We start from the raw sequence: 18,810 nt of genomic DNA on the forward strand, positions 1-18,810 counted from the left end.
AAACCAAGGAAGAATATGTGGAATTGATCATAAAGAACACAAAGAATGAAGCAGCATTGTTTTTGACTTCTGAATTATTAACTCTTTTTCTATCGTTGCTTTGAAATTATCTCTAAATTTTCTTCCATAGTCATATACCTGATATCTCAACAGCCTCATCTGGCATAATTGTTCTGCTTAATAATATTTTGATTAATAGACAGACCCAAGTATACACGTTACCAATAACTACAATCCTGATGCCTCCTCTGACCTCCCACCACTCCACCTTTGTTTATCACCACCCATTTATTCCAGAAATTACTGCACATCTTCCAGGGCGTCTTCAAGGAGCAATGCCTCAGAAAGGCACATCCATCATTAAGGACCTCCATCTCCCGAGATATGCCTTCTCATTGCTACCATCAGGGAGGAGGTACAGAAGCCTGATGGCAGACACTTAATGATTCAGAAACAGCTTCTTCCCCTCTGATTTCTAAATGGACATTGAACACATAAACCTCACTACTTCTTGTTTCCATTTTTGCACTGTTTATTTAATTTAACTATTATATATATTACTGTAATTCACAGTTCTTTTTCCTATTATTATAACCATATAACAATTACAGCACGGAAACAGGCCATCTCAGCCCTTCTAGTCCATGCCGAACAATGTATCGCATTGCACTGCTGCCTCAAAGCTAGTAAGTTTCACGACTTATGCTGATGGTGGCATTAAACCTGATTCTACTCTCTAACAGTTCTGATGTTTGAGAATATCTAAATTCATGCAAGTCAGTGCCAATAGATCCAAGACTGATTTAATGAATTCACATGGTACTCCAAGAGGGAAGAGGAGTTTTCAAGCAAATTAGTCACACAGTGCTAGGTGTGATTGTTTGGAAAATGCTCTGGTTACTAGCACATTTCACAATTAATGCATTGTTAATTGCCCAGCCTATAAATTCTCCAATGTGAATCTGACAGCAAGCTGTCAATACTTTCAAAGAGTTCCTGTTCCTGATTCTGAAGCATTCTCCAGCCATTGCTCAGCTTGCCACTGGACCTCATATCATCATAGATCAAAACAACACAGAGATGGGCTCTTTAGCCAGAAGGGTGGTGAATCTGTGGAATTCATTGCCACAGACAGCTGTGTAGGCTAAGTCATTGAGTATATTTGAAGCAGAAGCCGATAGGTTCTCGATTAGTAAGGTCACCAAAAATTACAGGGGAATGGGGGTGAAAAGGAAAATAAATGAGCAACGATGGAATGGCAGAGCAGACTTGATGGGCCGAATGGCCTAATTCTGCTCCTATGTCTTATGCTCTCAAGACTCACCTAATCCATACTGACCCTGATGCCTATCTACCCTAAACCCTTTTTCTCATAGTAGGCCTGTGACCCACTACCCCTTTCATATCCAAGTTCCTGTCTAAAAGTCTGTTAAATGTTGTAATAACATCTTCCTCCTATATCTCTCTGTTTAAAAACTTCTCACCTTCTAGATCAAGACTGCACTGTCCTGTGCGGTCATGGCGCCAACACTTACAAGGGTGCTTTACTGGAGTCTGCCAAGTACGCGGTGGGGTTGACCCAACATGCCTTCATTTATAGTGCGTGGAAACTCCTCCTCTTCTCCCCCCACCCACCTTTTACTGGCTTCTGCCCTCTTCCTTTCCAGGAAAGATGAAGGATCTCAGCCCAAAATGTCAGCCGTTCATTTGCTGTGTTCCTCCAGTATTTTGTGTGCATATGTTTTGAACTGCGCCCCACCCCCGACATTCTCTCTTCACCCCCAACTATCAGGCAGAAGATACAAAAGCCTGAACGTACATAGCACCAGTCTGCAGGACAACTTCTACCCCACTGTTAGAAGACTATTGAACATTCCCTAGTATGATAAGGCAGGCTCTTGAGCTCACAATCTACCTAGTCATAGCCTTGAACCTTATTGTCTGTCTGTACTGCACTTTCTCTGTAACTGTAACAATGACAATTTATTCTGCATCATTATTGTTGCGGTACCTTTAGGTACTGACCTGATCAAGTGATCTGTATGGAAGGCATATCACACGTCACAAGAAACTGAGGGGCTGCACGGTAACGTAAGCAATGCACTGTTGCGTAGTGCTTTACAGTGCAGGCTGTGGGATGGGGGTTCAATTCCTGCCACGGTCTGTAACAGCGTTCTCCCCATGACTACCTGGGTTTCCTCCCACATTGCAAAGATGTGCACGTTAGGCTTAGTAAGTTATGGGCATGCTATGTTGGGGCCAAAACGATGGCAGCACTTGCAGGCACATTCTCAAGGCAAACAACGCATTTCAACCGGTGGTTTGATGTACACATGGCAAATAAACTCATTTTAAATTAATGATTTGACCAAATATTTCATTATGTTTAAAATTCCTGGCTGCCAAAGTAGAGTTTGAACTCAACTCTAGATCAAAGGGCCAGGACGCAGAATGAAACTCCTAGCCAGGACTCAAGCACTTCCTCTGAATACCAGCCAGCAATATTGTGTCACTTTTCTGCCACCAGTACAGTTTAGCTGACTTCAGTGAGGTCTATTTGAGGAGATGTCTCCAGCCAGCAGTTAAATCTGGAGACCGAAAGTGTCTTATGTAAGACGGGGTCTCCTGGGTGCAGGCCGATATTTACAGTGGTTTCTGGAAACACACCAGTTCTGCCAAATAGGAAATATGCAGGAATAGTTATCCTTAAGGCCGTTTTCATTTGCACTAAATTTTATGGTATTGTTTTTGGCTCTTTAGTAACCTGTTCAGAATGTGTAACCTCATATATATAATACATATTTTTGTTTGACTGTGAGTAAAGAATGAGGAGGATATTGAATGGGCATGGATCAGATGGGCTGAAGGGACGGTTTCTGTGCTATGTGACTGTCTCTCCCTCATGGAGAAAAATAAGCCGCATCAAAACTGGGAGGTGTTGCAACAAACAATATCTCCCCTGCTGCCTGGAGATCCATACATGCTGTGGAGAGGCTAGACTATCCATTCTGCCAGGATCTGGTCTCTGAAAGGGGACATATGAAAGTTGGAACAGGAGTTGGCCATCAATCCCTTTGATCCTGCCCCACCATTTAATATGATCATGGCTGATCCATACTAGCTCCATACCCCTCACATATGCCATTTCTCCACACCCCTTTGTTCCTCAATCTATCAAATATTATCCAAATCTACTTTAAGTAATTCAAATGATCCAACTTCCATCACCCACTGAGATTCACCACCCTCCTCCAGAAGAAATTTCTATGCACCTCAGTTTGAAATGATCTTGTAGTCTTGTCCTTTCATCAAGATACTTCCAATAATGAAACCACCACAACTTCTATTGTCAGGCCTGTTTAGGACCTGATACATTTGAACAAAGTCGCCTCTCATTTTTTTTTAAAAAACTGGTCCATACTGCCTGGCGTGTCTGGACAGGGCAACCTTATCGTGCTATTAGCTGCAGGAATTAGTCTGGTGAATCTCCTTTGTACTGCCTCCTCAATAGTTTTTAGACAAATGGACCTCCAGAGTGTTCAAGCGGCACCTCGTCAGCATCACATACAGTTACAACAAACCCTTATTATTTATTTTTAAACCCCAAACTCTGAGCAATGAAGGTCAAAATACCACTTCCCTCGTTAATTACTTGTTGGACCTGTCTGTTAACTTTATGATTCATACAATGGACCGCTCTCTACATATTTCACTCACTTCCAAGCTTTTCCCATTTTGACCACAAGACCATAAAACATACTGTAGGAACAGAATCGGGCTATTCAGCCCATCTAGGCTGCTCCACAATTCCATCATGGCTGATTTATTATCCCTCTCAACCCCATTCTCCTCATAATCTATGACACGCTTACTAAACACAAACCTATCAACCTCCACTTTAAATATACCTAATGACTTGGCCTCCACAGCCATCTGTGGCAATTAATTCCACAGACTTCCCATCTTCTGGCTCATCTCTGTTCTCAAGCGACTTCTTTGTATTCTCAGGCTGTCCCCACTGGTCCTAGACAGCCCCCATCCCATAATACATACCCTCTTCACACTCACTCTATCTAGGCCTTCCAATATTCAATAGGTTTCAATAAGATTTCCCCCTCATTCTTCTGAACTCCAGTGAGTACCAGCCCAGAGACATCAAACACTTCGCATATGTTAACCTTTCATTCCTGGGATCATTCTCGTAAACCTTCTCTGGGCACTGTCCAATGCCAGCATATCCTTTCTTCAATAAAGGGCCCAAAACTGCTTACAATACTCCAAGTACAGTCTGACCAATGCCTTATAAAGCCTCAGCATTGTATAGCAATACATACAAAATGCTGGAGGAATTCTAGTATCTATGGAAATGAATAAACAGGTGATGCTTCGGGCAGAAACCCTTCATCAAGATTGGAAAGGAAGGGAGAAGAAACCAGAATAAGGGGGTAGGGGTATACAAGCTAGAAGGTGATAGGTGAAGCCAGGTGGGTGAGGGAAGGGATGAAGTAAGCAGCTGGGAGTTGAGACGTGGTCAGGTAAAGGGTTGATAGGAGAGGAGAGTGGCCTGAATTGACAAGTCGGAATTGAAATGGGGATTGGAATTAAAACGGTTGACCACTGGGAAATCCTGCTATTTGAGGATGGAGTGGAGGTGCTTGACAAAGTGGTCCCCTAATCTACTTCAGGTCTCACCAATTTAGAGGAGGCCACATTGAGAACATTTGATACAGTAGATGACCCCAACAGATTTGCTAGTGAGGTGTTACCTCACCTGGAAGGACTGTTTGGTGCCCTGAATGGAAGTGAGGGAGGAGGTGAATGGGCAAGTGCAGCACTCCCTCCACTTGGAGGGATAAGTTCCATGGGGGAGATCAGTGGGGAGGGGCAAATGGACAAGGGAATCACAGAGCAAGCAATCCTGCAGGAAGCAGATAAAGATGTGTTTGATGGTAAGATCTTGTTGAAGATAGCAGAAGCTGTAGAGAATCAGGTGCTGGATGTGAGGCTCATGGGTTGGTCTATCAAGGGGACCTCTATCCCCATTAAGGCGGCAGGATGATGGGGTGCGGTGGATGTCCGGGAAATGGAGATGTTCGTGGGGGTAATATCAATGGCAGTGGAAGGGAAACCCCTTTCTTTGAAGAGGATGAACATCTCTGATGTCCTGGAAAGGAAAACCTCATCCTGGAAATAGATGGAATGGAGAAGAAGGAACTTTGAAAAGGGAAGGGTGTTTTTACGGGAGGCGGGGTAGAAAGAGGTATAGTCAAGATAGCCATGGGGATCAGTAGGTTTTTAAAAAGACATCAGTAGATGGTTTGTCTCCAGAAATGGAGACAGATTGAGAAAGGGGAGAGAGGTGTCAGAATGAACAAAGACCCACAAAATGCTGGAGGAAGTCTGTAAGTCAGCTCAGCTTGTTTTTATATTCTACTCCTCGTTGGAATATCATCTGCCTTTTGATTTGTCTTTCCAAAGTGTACAGCTTCACACTAAGAGTCATACAGCCTGGAAATAGGCCCTTTGGCCCATCAAGTCCATGCTGACCAAGATTCCCAATTAAGTTAGTCCCATTTGTCCCTGTTTGGCCCATATCCCTTTAATCCTTTCATATCCATGTACTTATCCAAATACCCTTTAAATGTTGCTAATATACCTGCCTCAACTACTTCCCCTGGCAACTCATTCCATATACTGATCATCATCTGGGTGAAAATGCTTCCCTTCAAACTCCAATTAAATCTCTCCCCTCTCACCTTAAACCCATGCCCTCCACTTCCCAACCTCATTTCCCCTCACCAGGTCTTGCCTATTACCCGCCAGTTTGTACTCCTCCCCCTAACTTATTCTGGTTTCTTCCCCATTCCTCTCCAGAGTCTCATTCCCTCCATAGACACTTTCTGACTTGCTGAGTTCCTCTAGCATTTTGTGTGCTGCTCAAGACTCACCACCTACCGGGTGAATAGGTCGCCTCTTAAATTCATATTAAATCTCTCTCCGCTCACCTTAAAGCTATACTCTGGAGTTCTTCATTCCCCAACATCCCCACGTTAAACTCCATTTTCTGCCCTCTTGCCCTCTTACTAAATCTATCCATATCCCTTTGCAGAATCACAATATCCTTAGCGCAGTGTGGCCTTCTGCCTATGTTTGTATCCATCAGTAATTTTGGAAATGTTACATACTGTTCCTTTCTCTAGGTCTAGGTTCCTTCCTTGATGATCAGCCTGTTTACAGCTACCAGCAGAGAGGCATTGGATCCAGTGCACTCCACCAGGGGCGTCCAAGGCTGGAGTCAGCGCTACCCCCATTGTTCACTTGGTAGAAGACGAGCTTTATTGTGACTTGAGTCTGGACTTTATATGTTTTCTATCTCGTACATGGCACGTGTACTTTGTACTGTCTTTTGCACCTTGGCCCTGGAGTAATACTTTCTCATTTGGCTGGATTCATGGGTGTTCATGTATGCTTGAATGACAATTAAACTTGAATTGAATAAATAGTGTACACTTGTGAACCAGGATCTGATCCTTGTGATACACCACTAGTTACCACCTTCTAGTCTAAAAGGGACTAGAAGGAAGTCACTAGTTTGTAACTCTGCTTTCTCAGACAGACAGTTTTCAATCTATTCTAACACACATCCTTCAATACACAGACAGGAAAGCTTTCCAAGGGCTAGTCAAAACTACCCAACACTTCACTGGCACCAGCCTACCTGGCATCAAGGACGTGTATACAGAAAGCTGTTAGAAAAAGGCCAGTAACATCATGAAGGATCCCACTCATTCTGCTCACGGACTGCTTGTCCCACTCCCATCAGGGAGAAGGCTACGTAACGTCCATGCCAGGACCATCAGACTCAAAAACTGTTACTTTTCCCAAGCAACAAGGCTAATCAACACCTCCAACCACTAACCCACCCTCCACACACCATCATTTCCTGTCAGTCACCTTTTGTACAGACACTCCTGCGCCTTGTGTCATTTTATGGACATACAATGTATAAACTATCTTATGTATTTATATTTATACTTATTGTGTGCTTTTTTTATTATTATTATGTTCTTCAGCTTAGTGTGTATTTTTTTGTACTGTATTGGATCCAGAGTAACAATTATTTTGTTTTCCTTTACACTTGTGTACTGGAAATGACACATAACAATCTTGAATCCTGCGGGACTTTAACATGTACCAGTGCCTTTTGGATATCTAAATGCATGACAACAGATTCCTATCTATCAAATCTCCCTGACACATTGTCAAATAATTTCAGCAAATCTGTCAAACACAATTTAGTTTTCATCATCCCCCTTGGTTCAGTTGCTTCCCATCTACATCTGTGACACTTCATGTGTTCTCAATCTCCTTGCTAACTTTAAATTCCCTGGTCCTGACTACCTCAGTAATATCATGAATGTCTATTCTTTATACACTTCTATCCGCCATCAAGAAGGCCTTAAAGCTCACCGCTTCTTTCTCAATAAAAGGCCCAAGCAGTTCCTCTCCACCACCACCCTCCTCCGTCTGGCAGAACTGGTCTTCACCCTCAACAGTTTTTCCTTTGGCTCTTCCCACTTTCTACAAACTCAAAGGGTAGCTATGTGCACCTGCTATGCTTGCCATTTCATTGGCTACATAGAACATTCCATGTTCCAAGCCTTCCCTGGTAATGCTCCTGAACTCTTCCCGCACTACATCGATGACTGATTGATGCACCCATGCTGAGCTCGTCAATTACATCAACTTTGCCTCCAACATTTACCCTGCCCTTAGATTCACATGGTCCATTTCTTGACACCACTCTCCCCTTTCTCAAGCTCTGTCTCCATCTCTGACCCCTCCCATCTGTGTACCTATCCGAACTTTTTTTTTAAAATGATACAAATGAACCCACATCTATCACTTCCATTGGTTGCTCGTTCAGCAGAGTGAAGAGGTTTCCCTCTGATAGACCTTAAACGTTTCACCTTTCACCCTAAACCTATGGCCTCTAGTTTTAGTCTCAACCAATCTCAGTAGAAAAAGCCTATATGCATTTACCCTCTCTATACCACATAACTTTGTATAGCTCTTTCAAATTTCCCCTCATTCTCCTACGCTCCAGGGAATAAAGTCCTAACCTTTTCCTTTCACTCAGATCCTTGAGTCCTGCAAACATCCTTGAAAATTTTCTCTCTATTCTTTCATACTGATTGATATCTTTCCTGTAACTAAGCGACCAAAACTGCTCACAGTACTCCAAATGGGGATTTCAGTTCAAAACCTTATTTGCTTGCATTCAGTGTTTGCATAATCTGTTTTTTCCCCTGCACATTGGGTGACCGAGTCTTTTTTTATATGGGTTTTTTCGGGTTTCTTTGTTTTATGGCTGCCTGTTCAGAGACAAATCTCAAGGTTGTATAATGTAAACAAACTTTGATAGTAAATGTACTTTGAACTTGGAAATTGGGCCTCACCAAAGCCTTATACGACTTCAACTTAACATCCCAACTCCTGATAGCTAAGATGTCCTCTCGCTCTCCTGTACTCCAAGGAATAAAGGTCTGAACGAATTCCCTAAATTTTCCCCACACTCTTTCAAGTTTACAGATAATATTGATGACCAGAACTCCAGATAAAACTCTAAATTTGGGCCCACCAATGGTTTGTACAACTTTAACATTCCAACTCCTGTACACAATTTCCTGATTGATGAAGGCCAAGACATTCCCCATTGATGCAGCCAGCATCTGAGATCCCAGAGTGCAGGTGATCAGGTTCAGAGGATTGGCATCGGAACAATAAATGCCTTAAATTTCAGCATTTGATTCAGATTTTAAAAACATTCATTCTGCACTATATCTACCACTTAGGGGATTTCTGTAACTGTTCCAGGAACTGCAAGAACACAGAGAAGGTTCGTTACAAGACTACAAGAGAGCTTGATCAAGAATCAGACATGTTCTCGAAGGACTGTGATCACATTAATTTTGGACTGGAGTCTGAATGAAGTCCAGTTACATTTCTCATCAATTGCCAAAAAGTCACCTCAATCTGACAGGTAATATTGGACTTGATAAATGGCTTGTAGTATCAGGCTTGATGAATGGATTGTTTTCTGCACAGATGGAGACTATTTGTCTCTCAGTGTCTGCATTAGTCAAAAGAGATTAGCAGCAATCTCATTCCCCCCTCTCGTTATTATGTAATAACAAGCGCTTATGAAGCCAACTTTTTTAATATGCTGAGAGTACTTCCTTCAATACCCTTTTAGACAGCGGGTTCCAGCTCCCACCAATACTTGAGTGGAAGGCTTTTTTTCTCAGGACCCCCCACCCCTATCTGAAGTTTTTCTGGTTGTCACTGAGATGATTCACTGTTCTCTGGTTACTCCCTCCTGCTTATCACTTAAATGCTTAAAACCCACAAAGTTCCATCATCGTCACCACAGTAACCCACACCATTCCATCATCGTCACCACAGTAACCCACAAAGTTCCGTCATCGTTGCTCCAGTAACCCACAAAGTTCCGTCATCATCGTCCCAGTAACCTAGAATGTTCCATCATCGTCGCCCTGGTAATCTACTGTTTTTCATCATCCTGTCATTGTCAGTACCAACAAGAGTCCCAACACAATTAGTAGACAGCTTTAGATTACAAGGTAGCATTACAGAAAGAGAATTATGAATTTCAGCATGCAAAGCTCACACTCAAGTACAAAAGTATTTAAATATTATTAAGGGGAATTAGGACATAGAACACTGTAGGCTCTTCAGCCAACAATGTTGTGACAAAGCTTTCAACCGACTCCAAGGTCAATCTAACCCTTCCCTCCTACATAGCTCTCCAATCTTCTATCATACACGTACCCATCTTAGAATCTCTTGAATGTCCCTAATGTACTTGACTCTACCACTACCTCGTCAGTGCATTCCGTGTATCCTCCACTTTCTGTGGAAGAAAAACTTACCTCTGACGTCCCCTCCTATACTTTCTGCCAATCACCTTAAAATTATGTCCCCTTGTATTAACCATTTCTGCCCAGGGAAAAAAGTCTCTGGTTGTCCACTCGATCTATGCCTCTTATCTTGTACACCACTATCAATTCACCTCTCATCCTCCTTTGCTCCAAAGAGAGAAAAGCCCTTCTGGTCTGAATTCTCCCTAAACATTAGAGCACAAGTTACAGTCTCCAGAAATGAGTACTGGTCAGGCACAGACTCACCTCGGTTTTCTTGGACACATCAGTCATGGCTGCTTTGTGCTCTTGACAGGCTCGTTTCAGTTAAATTGGACGCACCTTCACCTCAGACCTGCAGAGAAATGAGATGTTGCTGTGATTACACTTCCAACATGATCAACATGAACTCATCCACAGTTTCAGCTGTTTGTCCATGAGACAGTGAATCATGAGGCTATACAAATCGATTAGCAATCCCAGGGTTTACTTTTTCAAATCCAGACTGGATCTGCTGTACTATAGGGAAGAGGTCAGAAAAGCTGTTAAATTGTTATAAAAAACTTAAATAGACTTCAGGAAAGATCATATAACTTTACAATAAAAACAGAAAATGCCCAAGATACTCAACTAGTCAGGGCAGCATCTGTGGAAGAACAACCGATTCAGTGTTTCAGGTTGAAACCCCTTCAGCAGTATTCTATGTCTCTTTCCACAGACATTGCTTGACTTGATGTGTATCACGGGTCCTGAGTCCTCTCCAGAACTCAACTTCGCAGATGATCAGATCGACTTTCTGCATCCCATCCAGCCACACTGGCTTTTCATTCTGTTTATCAAGGTGGAAAAAAAAAAGAATTGGAAGTAGTGTGTTCACCACCATTTGAGAAAGAGAACTCCAAAGTCTCATAGCTATCTGAGAGAGTTGGATCAGTCACTGGGACCAGACGAGATGTACCCCAGGCTACTGTGGGAGGCGAGAGAGGAGATTGCTCAGCCTCTGGCAATGATCTTTGCATTATCAATGGGGACAGAAGAGGTTCCAGAGGATTGGAGGGTTGCAGATGTTGTTCCCTTTTTCAAGAAAGGGAGTAGAGATAGCCCAGGAAACTACAGACCAGTGAGTTTTACTTCAGTGGTTGGTAAGTTGGTGGAGCAAATCCTGAGAAGCAGGATTTATGAACATTTGGAGAGGCATAATATGATTAGGAATAGTCAGCATGGCTTTGTCAAAGGCAGGTCGTGTCTTATGAGCCTGATTGAATTTTTTGAGGATGTGAATTTTTTGATGAAGGAAGAGCAGTAGATGTGGTGTAAATGGATTTCAGCAAGGCATTTGATAAGGTACCCCATACAAGGCTTATTGAGAAAGTAAGGAGGCATGGGATCCAAAGGGACCTTGCTTTGTGGATCGAAAATTGGCTTGCCCAGAGAAGGCAAAGAGTGGTTGTAGATGGGTCATATTCTGCATGGAGGTCAGTGACCAGTGGTGTGCCTCAGGGATCTATTCTGGGACTCCTTTGCTTCGTAATGTTTATAAATGACCTGGATGAGGAAGTGGAGTGATGGTTTAGTAAATCTGCTGATGACACAAAGGCTGGGGTTGTTGTGGATAGTGTGGAGGACTGTCAGAGGTTACAGCAGGACATTGATAGGATGCAAAACTGGGCTGAGAAGTGGCAGATGGAGTTCAACCCAGATAAGTGTGAGGTGGTTCATTTTGGTAGGTCAAATAGAATGTCAGAATATAATATTAATGCTAAGACTCTTGACAGTGTGGAGGATCAGAGGGATCTTGGGGTCCGAGTCCATGGGACACTCAAAGCAACTGCGCAGGTTGACTCTGTGGTTAAGAAAGCATACAGTGTATTGGCCTTCATCAACCGTAGGATTGAGTTCAAGAGCTGAGAGGTAATGTTACAGCTATATAGGACCCCGGTCAGACCCCACTTGGAGTACTGTGCTCAGTTCTGGTCACCTCACTACAAGAAGGATGTTGAAACCATAGAAAGGGTGCAGAGGAGATTTGCAAGGATGTTGCCTGGATTGGGGAGTATGCCTTATGAGAATAGGTTGAGTGAACTCGGCCTTCTCTCCTTGGAGCGACGGAGGATGAGAGGTGACCTGATAGAGGTGTATAAGATGATGAGAGGCATTGATCATGCGGATAGTCAGAGGCTTTTTCCCAGGGCTGAAATGGCTAACATGAGAGGGCACAGTTTTAATATGCTTGGAAGTAGGTACAGGGAAGTTGTCAGGGCTAAGTTTTTTTTAAATGCAGAGAGTGGTGAGTGCATGGAATGGGCTGCCGGTGACAGTGGTGGAGGCAGATACAATAGAGTCTTTTAAGAGACTCTTGGATAGGTACATGGAGCTTAGAAAAATAGAGGGCTATGGGTAACCCAGGTAATTTCTAAAGTACATGTTCAGGATAGCATTGTGGGCCGAAGGGCTGGTATTATGCTGTAGATTTCCTATGTTTCTATGAAAAAGAAATCCACTCCCCTCCCATTCTTAAATGTGTAACCCCTTATTTTAAGTAGTGACTACACAGCATTTTCACAGTGACTGCACACTGTGAGTGGCTACACATGTTATAGGGTGGTTAAGAAGACAAATGGTCTATTTGCCTTTATTAGTTGAGAAACTGAGTTCAGGAGTTGGGAAATTATGTTGCAGCCTTATAGCACTCTCTTTAGGCTGCATCTGTAGTATTGCTCTCAGTTCTGATCACCCCATCATACGAAGGATGTCAAGGCTTTGGACAGTGTGCAGAAGAGATTTACCAGGTTACTGCCTGGATTAGAGGGCATGTGCTATAATGAGAGGCTGGACAAATGTGTTCTCTGGAGCGGCAGAGGCTGAGGGGAGATCTGATAGAGGTTTATAAGATTATGAGAGGCATAGAGTAGGGTAGCAGGGTGGAGATACATCTCTACCAGCGGAGGTTTAAGGAACTCCTCGCCTCCTCTAACCTGCAGGTCACCCTTGGACAAGGTGTAACACCTACTTAGCCCCTGATCAGGGTCATGTGAAGCCATGGAGCAGGTGGTGGATGGTCATACGAGCAGCTGGTGCACATCACAAGTTCTGGTTATAGGACCACTGACGCCAGGCAGACAATCTCCGAAGATTATTGGTAACAGTTGGGGTCACCTGTCTTGTAAAGAAACTGCCTAGAAGGCGGCAATGGCAAACCACTTCTGTAGAAAAATTTGCCAAGATCACTCATGGTCATGAGATTATGATCGCCCACATCATACAACACAGCACATAATGATGATGACTGAGTGTTGACAAAATGTTTTTCCTCAGTGTGGAAATATTTAATACCAGAGGACTTGCATTTAAGGTATGCGGGAGTTAAGTTCAAAGGAGATGTGCAGAGCTATTTTTGGTTTTAAGCACAGAGAGTGATGGGTGCTTGGGGTGGTAGTAGAGGCAAAAACAATAGGGGCATTCAGGAAACTCTTGGATAGGTACCTTAATGTGAGGGATATGGATATTGTGCAGGCAGAAGGTACTATCTCAATTAATTACTAATTTAATCAATTTGACATAACGTTGTGGGCCGAAGGGCTTGTTCCAAGTGCTGCACTGTTCTATGTTCATAGTTGCCATGGCAATGCTATGGTGCAGCAGTTAGTATTGCTGCCTCAGAGGCCCAGACATACAGGTTCAATCCTGACCTTGGGCGTTATCCATGTGGAGACTATATTCTCACTGTGACAAGAGCTTTTCCTACCACCTCCTAAGTTTAACTGGTTGTTGTAAACTGTCCCTCGGAGTTGCCAAATAGTAAAAGAATCAAAGAGGAGTTAACGGACACAAGACAGAGACCAGCAGGGTTGTGGGAATACAGGGAAATAAAGAGCAGAGACTGGGACTGCCTGTTCCGGCTGCCGAGGAAGGAAATGCTGGAGAGAGCCATGTGCTACTGGATTCCATGCTGGGTTTGAAGCTGGCCCTTCCCTTTGGTGCTGCTCTCCAGTGTTCACTCAGTGAGCGACAAGCCGGATTTCATTCAACTGAGGCTGCACTGCATGATATGACGAACTGCTCTGGGCTGTTCTTGCAGAAACATGGCTCCAGGACAACATCCACGCACCAAAGATTTAATGTATATTTATTATCAAAGCAAGAAACTGAAAATAACCCAATTTTAAAAACTTTTTTTAAAAAAAAATCAAAAAAAACAAAGAAAATCAAAACAAGACACTGATGAGGAAGAGAGAGAAAATAAGAACACTGTGCAAACACTAGCAGCAAGCCAGCAATATTCCAACAAGAACGAGTCCCAGATCCACTCCTGAAGAAGCTGAGCCCAAAGCCAAGCCTCAATCCCCAGTTTTCACTCCAGCACGGCAGAAACACTCAGCAGCCCAATCAGCTCACAGCCTCGCCACCATAGAGAAAGGAAAAAACATTCATGGGGGAACAAGCATATAACAGACAACTTAAATAAAAACCCAAACCTGACCCAGTGCACAGGAAGTAAGGCTCAGTGAATGGGTCTACAAGGGAGACCAGATTCCGCAGGCACTATCAGAATGGCAAAGTTATACTGAACCCTCATAAAGTAGAGTCTGGCCTCAGCTGGGTTCAAAATTATTCTAATGTTGTTGGAATCTGGAATGCACTGCCAGGAAATCACAGAGATAGATTCCATTGAGGGTTAAGAGGGAATTGGATGACTTGTGTTGTGGACACAGCTCAGCACATCACGGAAACCAGGCTCCCCTCTGTAGAGTCTGTCTATACTTCTTGCTGCCTCAGTACAGTAGCTAGTATAATCAAAGACTCCACCCACCCCAGGCAGGCTCTCTTCTCCCCTCTCCTATCTGGTACAAGATACAAAAGCCTGAAAGCATGTACCACCAGGCTCAAGGACATCTTCTACGCTACTGTTAATCATAGTCATGGAAAAGCACAGCACAGAAACAGGCCCTTCATCCCATCTCATCCCTGCTGAACTATTTAAACTACCTAGTCCTTTCGACTTGCACTGGGACCATAGCCCTCCATACTCCTCCCATCCACCTACCTACCCAAGCTTCTCTTAAACATTGAAATCAAGTTTGCGTGCATCACTTGTGCTGGCAGCTTATTCCACATTCTCACAATCCTCAGAGTGATGATGTTTCCCCTCATGTTCCCCTCAAATTTTGCACCTTTCACCCTTAACCCATGACCTCTGGCTGTAGTCCCACCCAAACTCAGTGGAGAAAGCCTGCTTGTATTTATCCAATTTATGCCCCTCATAATTTTGTACACCTCTTTCAAATTTCCTCTCAATCTTCTACATTCCAGGGAATAAAGTCCTAACCTATTCATCCTTTCCTTATAACTCAGGTGCTCCGGACCGGGCAGAATCCTTGTAAATTTTCTCCGTAACTCTTTCAACCTTGTTTACATCTTTCCTGTAGGTAGGTGACCAGAACTGCACACAATACTCCAATTTTTATTTATTTATTTATTAAATTTTTAAGAGAATTACATAAAATGAATAGAATATTAGAATAGTGAAAAATTAATTTTTCACTATTCTAACAATACTCCAAATCAGCTCTTACCAATGTGTCATACAACTTCAACTTAACATCCCTTCTCCCATTATCAATACTGTTATAAGACTATTGAATAGTTCCCTGGTATGAAAAGATGGACGTTTGACCTCACAACCTACTCATAATGATCTTACATCTTACTCTTTACCTGCACTGCACTTTCTCTGCAGCTGTTACACTATTCTGCACCGCTATTGTTTTAGCTTAATACACTGTCTAATGATTTGATCTGTACGAACAATATGCAAGACAAGCTCTTCCACTGTACATGTGACAATAATAATTCTGGTTCCAATATGTGGTGGAGAAAAATGTGTAAAGCCAGTGGAAAAAGGACAGAATTGGCTTGGACAGGACGGGTTGTAGCCACGGCAGGCATCTATAACAATCGTAGACTGAGCTCTAAATACTCTGTTTAACACCCACATCAGACTTATTGGGAGGGAAACCATTTAAACTAAGCAGTAACTAATGGATATAACAAGGAGGAGATTTCTCCGTGTCAGGTCTTTGGCCTTTACATTTGATATGGGAGCCCAGCCAAAGTTCTATTTCTCCTGCTTGGATTTCCTGCTTTATTTTCTTTCTCCCTCTCTCTCTCTCATTTCATCCTGTCTCACATATCCACCAGATGCCTGGAACTCTGGAATGTGTGGTATTGACGTAGCCAGGATAAGCTCGTGTCCAGAAGGCAATTCAGATTCCTTTGCAACACAACACTGAGGAATGTTAGACCTCAAACTGATCACAGGCTGAGTCCAGACTGGAGGCTGCATTTTAAACAGCTTTTGATTCAAAGTGTTCTTAGTTCCAACTCCGTTACACAAAGGCATTTGGAACCATTTCACAATCTTTCAACCTGCTGAGATGCAAGGGTATGTTTTCTCCAATTTTCTCCCACTGTCTGGAAAGTGCTGGGGCTGAGACTTGTCACGTTCCCCCCTCTACTGTACAGCCTCTAACCATGTACGCAAGTGACAGTAGAGGGCAGAAGAGGTGCTTATGTAGAAGAGAAATCACAGGATGTTCAAAATCCAAAGTAAATATATTATCAATATACATACTGTGGTGAACTACATATACCTGTCTGGACACGCCCCCTGCTGACTGCTCCTGTGGCTCCTCCCACAGACCCCAGTATAAAGGTGATGGAGGTCTGAGCCCGGCCTCTCAGTCTCCAGGATGTAGTATGGTGGTCAACCACTGCTTGTTCCTTCTTCCCGTCAATAAAAGCCGATATCTCGCCTTTACTTCTCAGGGTGAGTTATTGATGGTGCATCACATACATGTCACTATATACTACAGTGAGATTCATTTTCTTGCAGGCATTCACAGAAGGTACAAAGAAATACAATAGAATTAATCAATACTGCTAGAATGGGTAACAGCTTCCTCTTTCAGGCTGAGAGACTAATGAATACTCTGCCACCACTGAGATCTCATTATTAGGACAGTGAGCGGTTTACTGGTGGTGCATACTACGTGCACTTTGAATTATAGCTTATTAACTTATTTGTGGTAATATTTTGCTTTATGTGCTATGTGTGATATATGCATTGTGGGTGCGCTGTGGTCCAGAGAAACGTTGTTTCATTAGGCTGTTTATATGTACAACCGGATGACAACAAACCTGAATGAAAGTCACATACATAGCAAAGACAGACAAACAGATAATGTTCAAAAGACAAACCGTACAAATACAAAATAAAACAAGTAAATAATTCTGAGAGCACGAGTTGTAGAGTCATTGAAAGTGTGTCCTTTGGTCGTGGAGTCAGTTCTGAATTGAGGTGAGGGGAAGTTATCCATGCTGATTCAGGAGTCTGATGGTTGAGGGGTAATCACTGTTCCTGAAGCTAGTGGTGAGGGACCCAAGCAGCAGTGAGAAGAGAGCATGGCCTGGATAATGGAGAAATGGATGGTGGGAAAGAAACTTCTGAATGTGGAGCAAGACAGACACAATGGTGGATGGAGCTCGTTTCCTTCCCTGAATCAGAATCAGTTTAACAACATTGACATATGCCACGAAATTTGTTATTTTGTGGCAGCAGTACAGTGTAATACATAAAATATACTGTACCATTATAGTAAAAATATTTTTAAGTAAGTGCAAAAAGAGAGCAGGAAAATAGTGATCATGGCTCCATTACCCATTCAGAAACCTGATGGCAGAGGGGGGAGTTGTTCCTAACATGTTGAGTCTGTTTTTTTTCACCCAGAGCTCCTGTTGGTAGAGCTTTGACATCCATCAGAATCAGAAAAGGCAAAGGGCAACTTCCTCATCAGAGGTACTGCCCTTCAGATGAAACATTACCCCTTGTTGCTCTGTCAGTCAGTCAGAATGAAATCCCACAGCCACATTTTGGAAAAAACACACAAATTATTTACATTCTCCAATCCAATACTGATCCCTCAATTTCACAGGGGCTGATGTGTGGGAGCTTGCTGTGCATGTATTGTTAAACTTAGAACATAGAACAGTACAAGCCCTTCGGCCCAAGATAAGGTGCTGACCAATACAACTCTTCCCTCCCATATTGACTTCCTTTTTTGATGGTCCATGTTCCTATCCAAGAGTCTCCTAAATGTTCCTAATGTATCCGCCTCTACCACCACCCCTGACAGCACATTCCACACACCCACCACTCATCACAAACACCTACCTCACCAACCACCCCCCCCCCCCCCCCATACTCTCCTCCAGACATCTTGAAATTATGCCCACTTGTTTTAGCCATTTCTGCCTTGGGGGAAAAGTCACTGGCTGTTCACTCTATCAATACTTATCATCTCGTACAGCTCCATCAAGCCACTTCTCATCTTCCTTCGTTCCGAACAGAAAAGCCCAAACTCAATCACCTATCTTCATAAGAAAACTTCTCTAACCCAGGCATCATCCTAGTAAATCTCTTCTGCACCCTTCTAAAGCTTGTACATCCTTCCCAAGATGAGGAATATTTTCTACATCACAACACTTCAAGAATAATTCATAGCTGCAGAAGGCTTTCAGAACTGACATGCAATAGACGTGCAAGTTCTTAAACCTTGCTAATGTCGAATTGTTTGTTATTAAGTCCCTTTTGCTAGATCATAGTTTCATAGCTGACAGCAACCTCATCCTGTAAAAACCCAGAGCTACTGAAATGCCACCAGAAGCTCTGAAGTCCTCATCCCTGGGAGAGGAAGGATCTAGAAGCTGGGCTACATCTGGGGACAATATGAAGGACTGACCCAGGACCGAGGACTCTGGTAAACTCCTGTCAGCGGCCTATGCCCAGTAGGGGTGATGGGCTTAAGAAGAA

The 18,810-nt window shown here is 43.1% G+C and overlaps 1 protein-coding gene across 5 annotated transcripts in view; it reads right to left on the reverse strand.

Annotated features, from left to right (window-relative positions):
• nexn (nexilin (F actin binding protein)) overlaps window positions 1-18,810 on the reverse strand; it is a 78,518-nt gene that overhangs the window by 32,022 nt on the left and 27,686 nt on the right. For all 5 annotated transcript variants that reach the window (XM_073062571.1, XM_073062572.1, XM_073062568.1 and 2 more), the window contains exon 2: window positions 10,209-10,296. In XM_073062571.1, the coding sequence (XP_072918672.1) occupies window positions 10,209-10,235 (27 nt within the window). In that variant the 5' untranslated portion in view covers window positions 10,236-10,296. The remainder of the gene's footprint in view (window positions 1-10,208; window positions 10,297-18,810) is intronic.

This window comes from Hemitrygon akajei, chromosome 12 (assembly GCF_048418815.1).
Source record: "Hemitrygon akajei chromosome 12, sHemAka1.3, whole genome shotgun sequence".
Classification (NCBI taxonomy): domain Eukaryota; kingdom Metazoa; phylum Chordata; class Chondrichthyes; order Myliobatiformes; family Dasyatidae; genus Hemitrygon; species Hemitrygon akajei.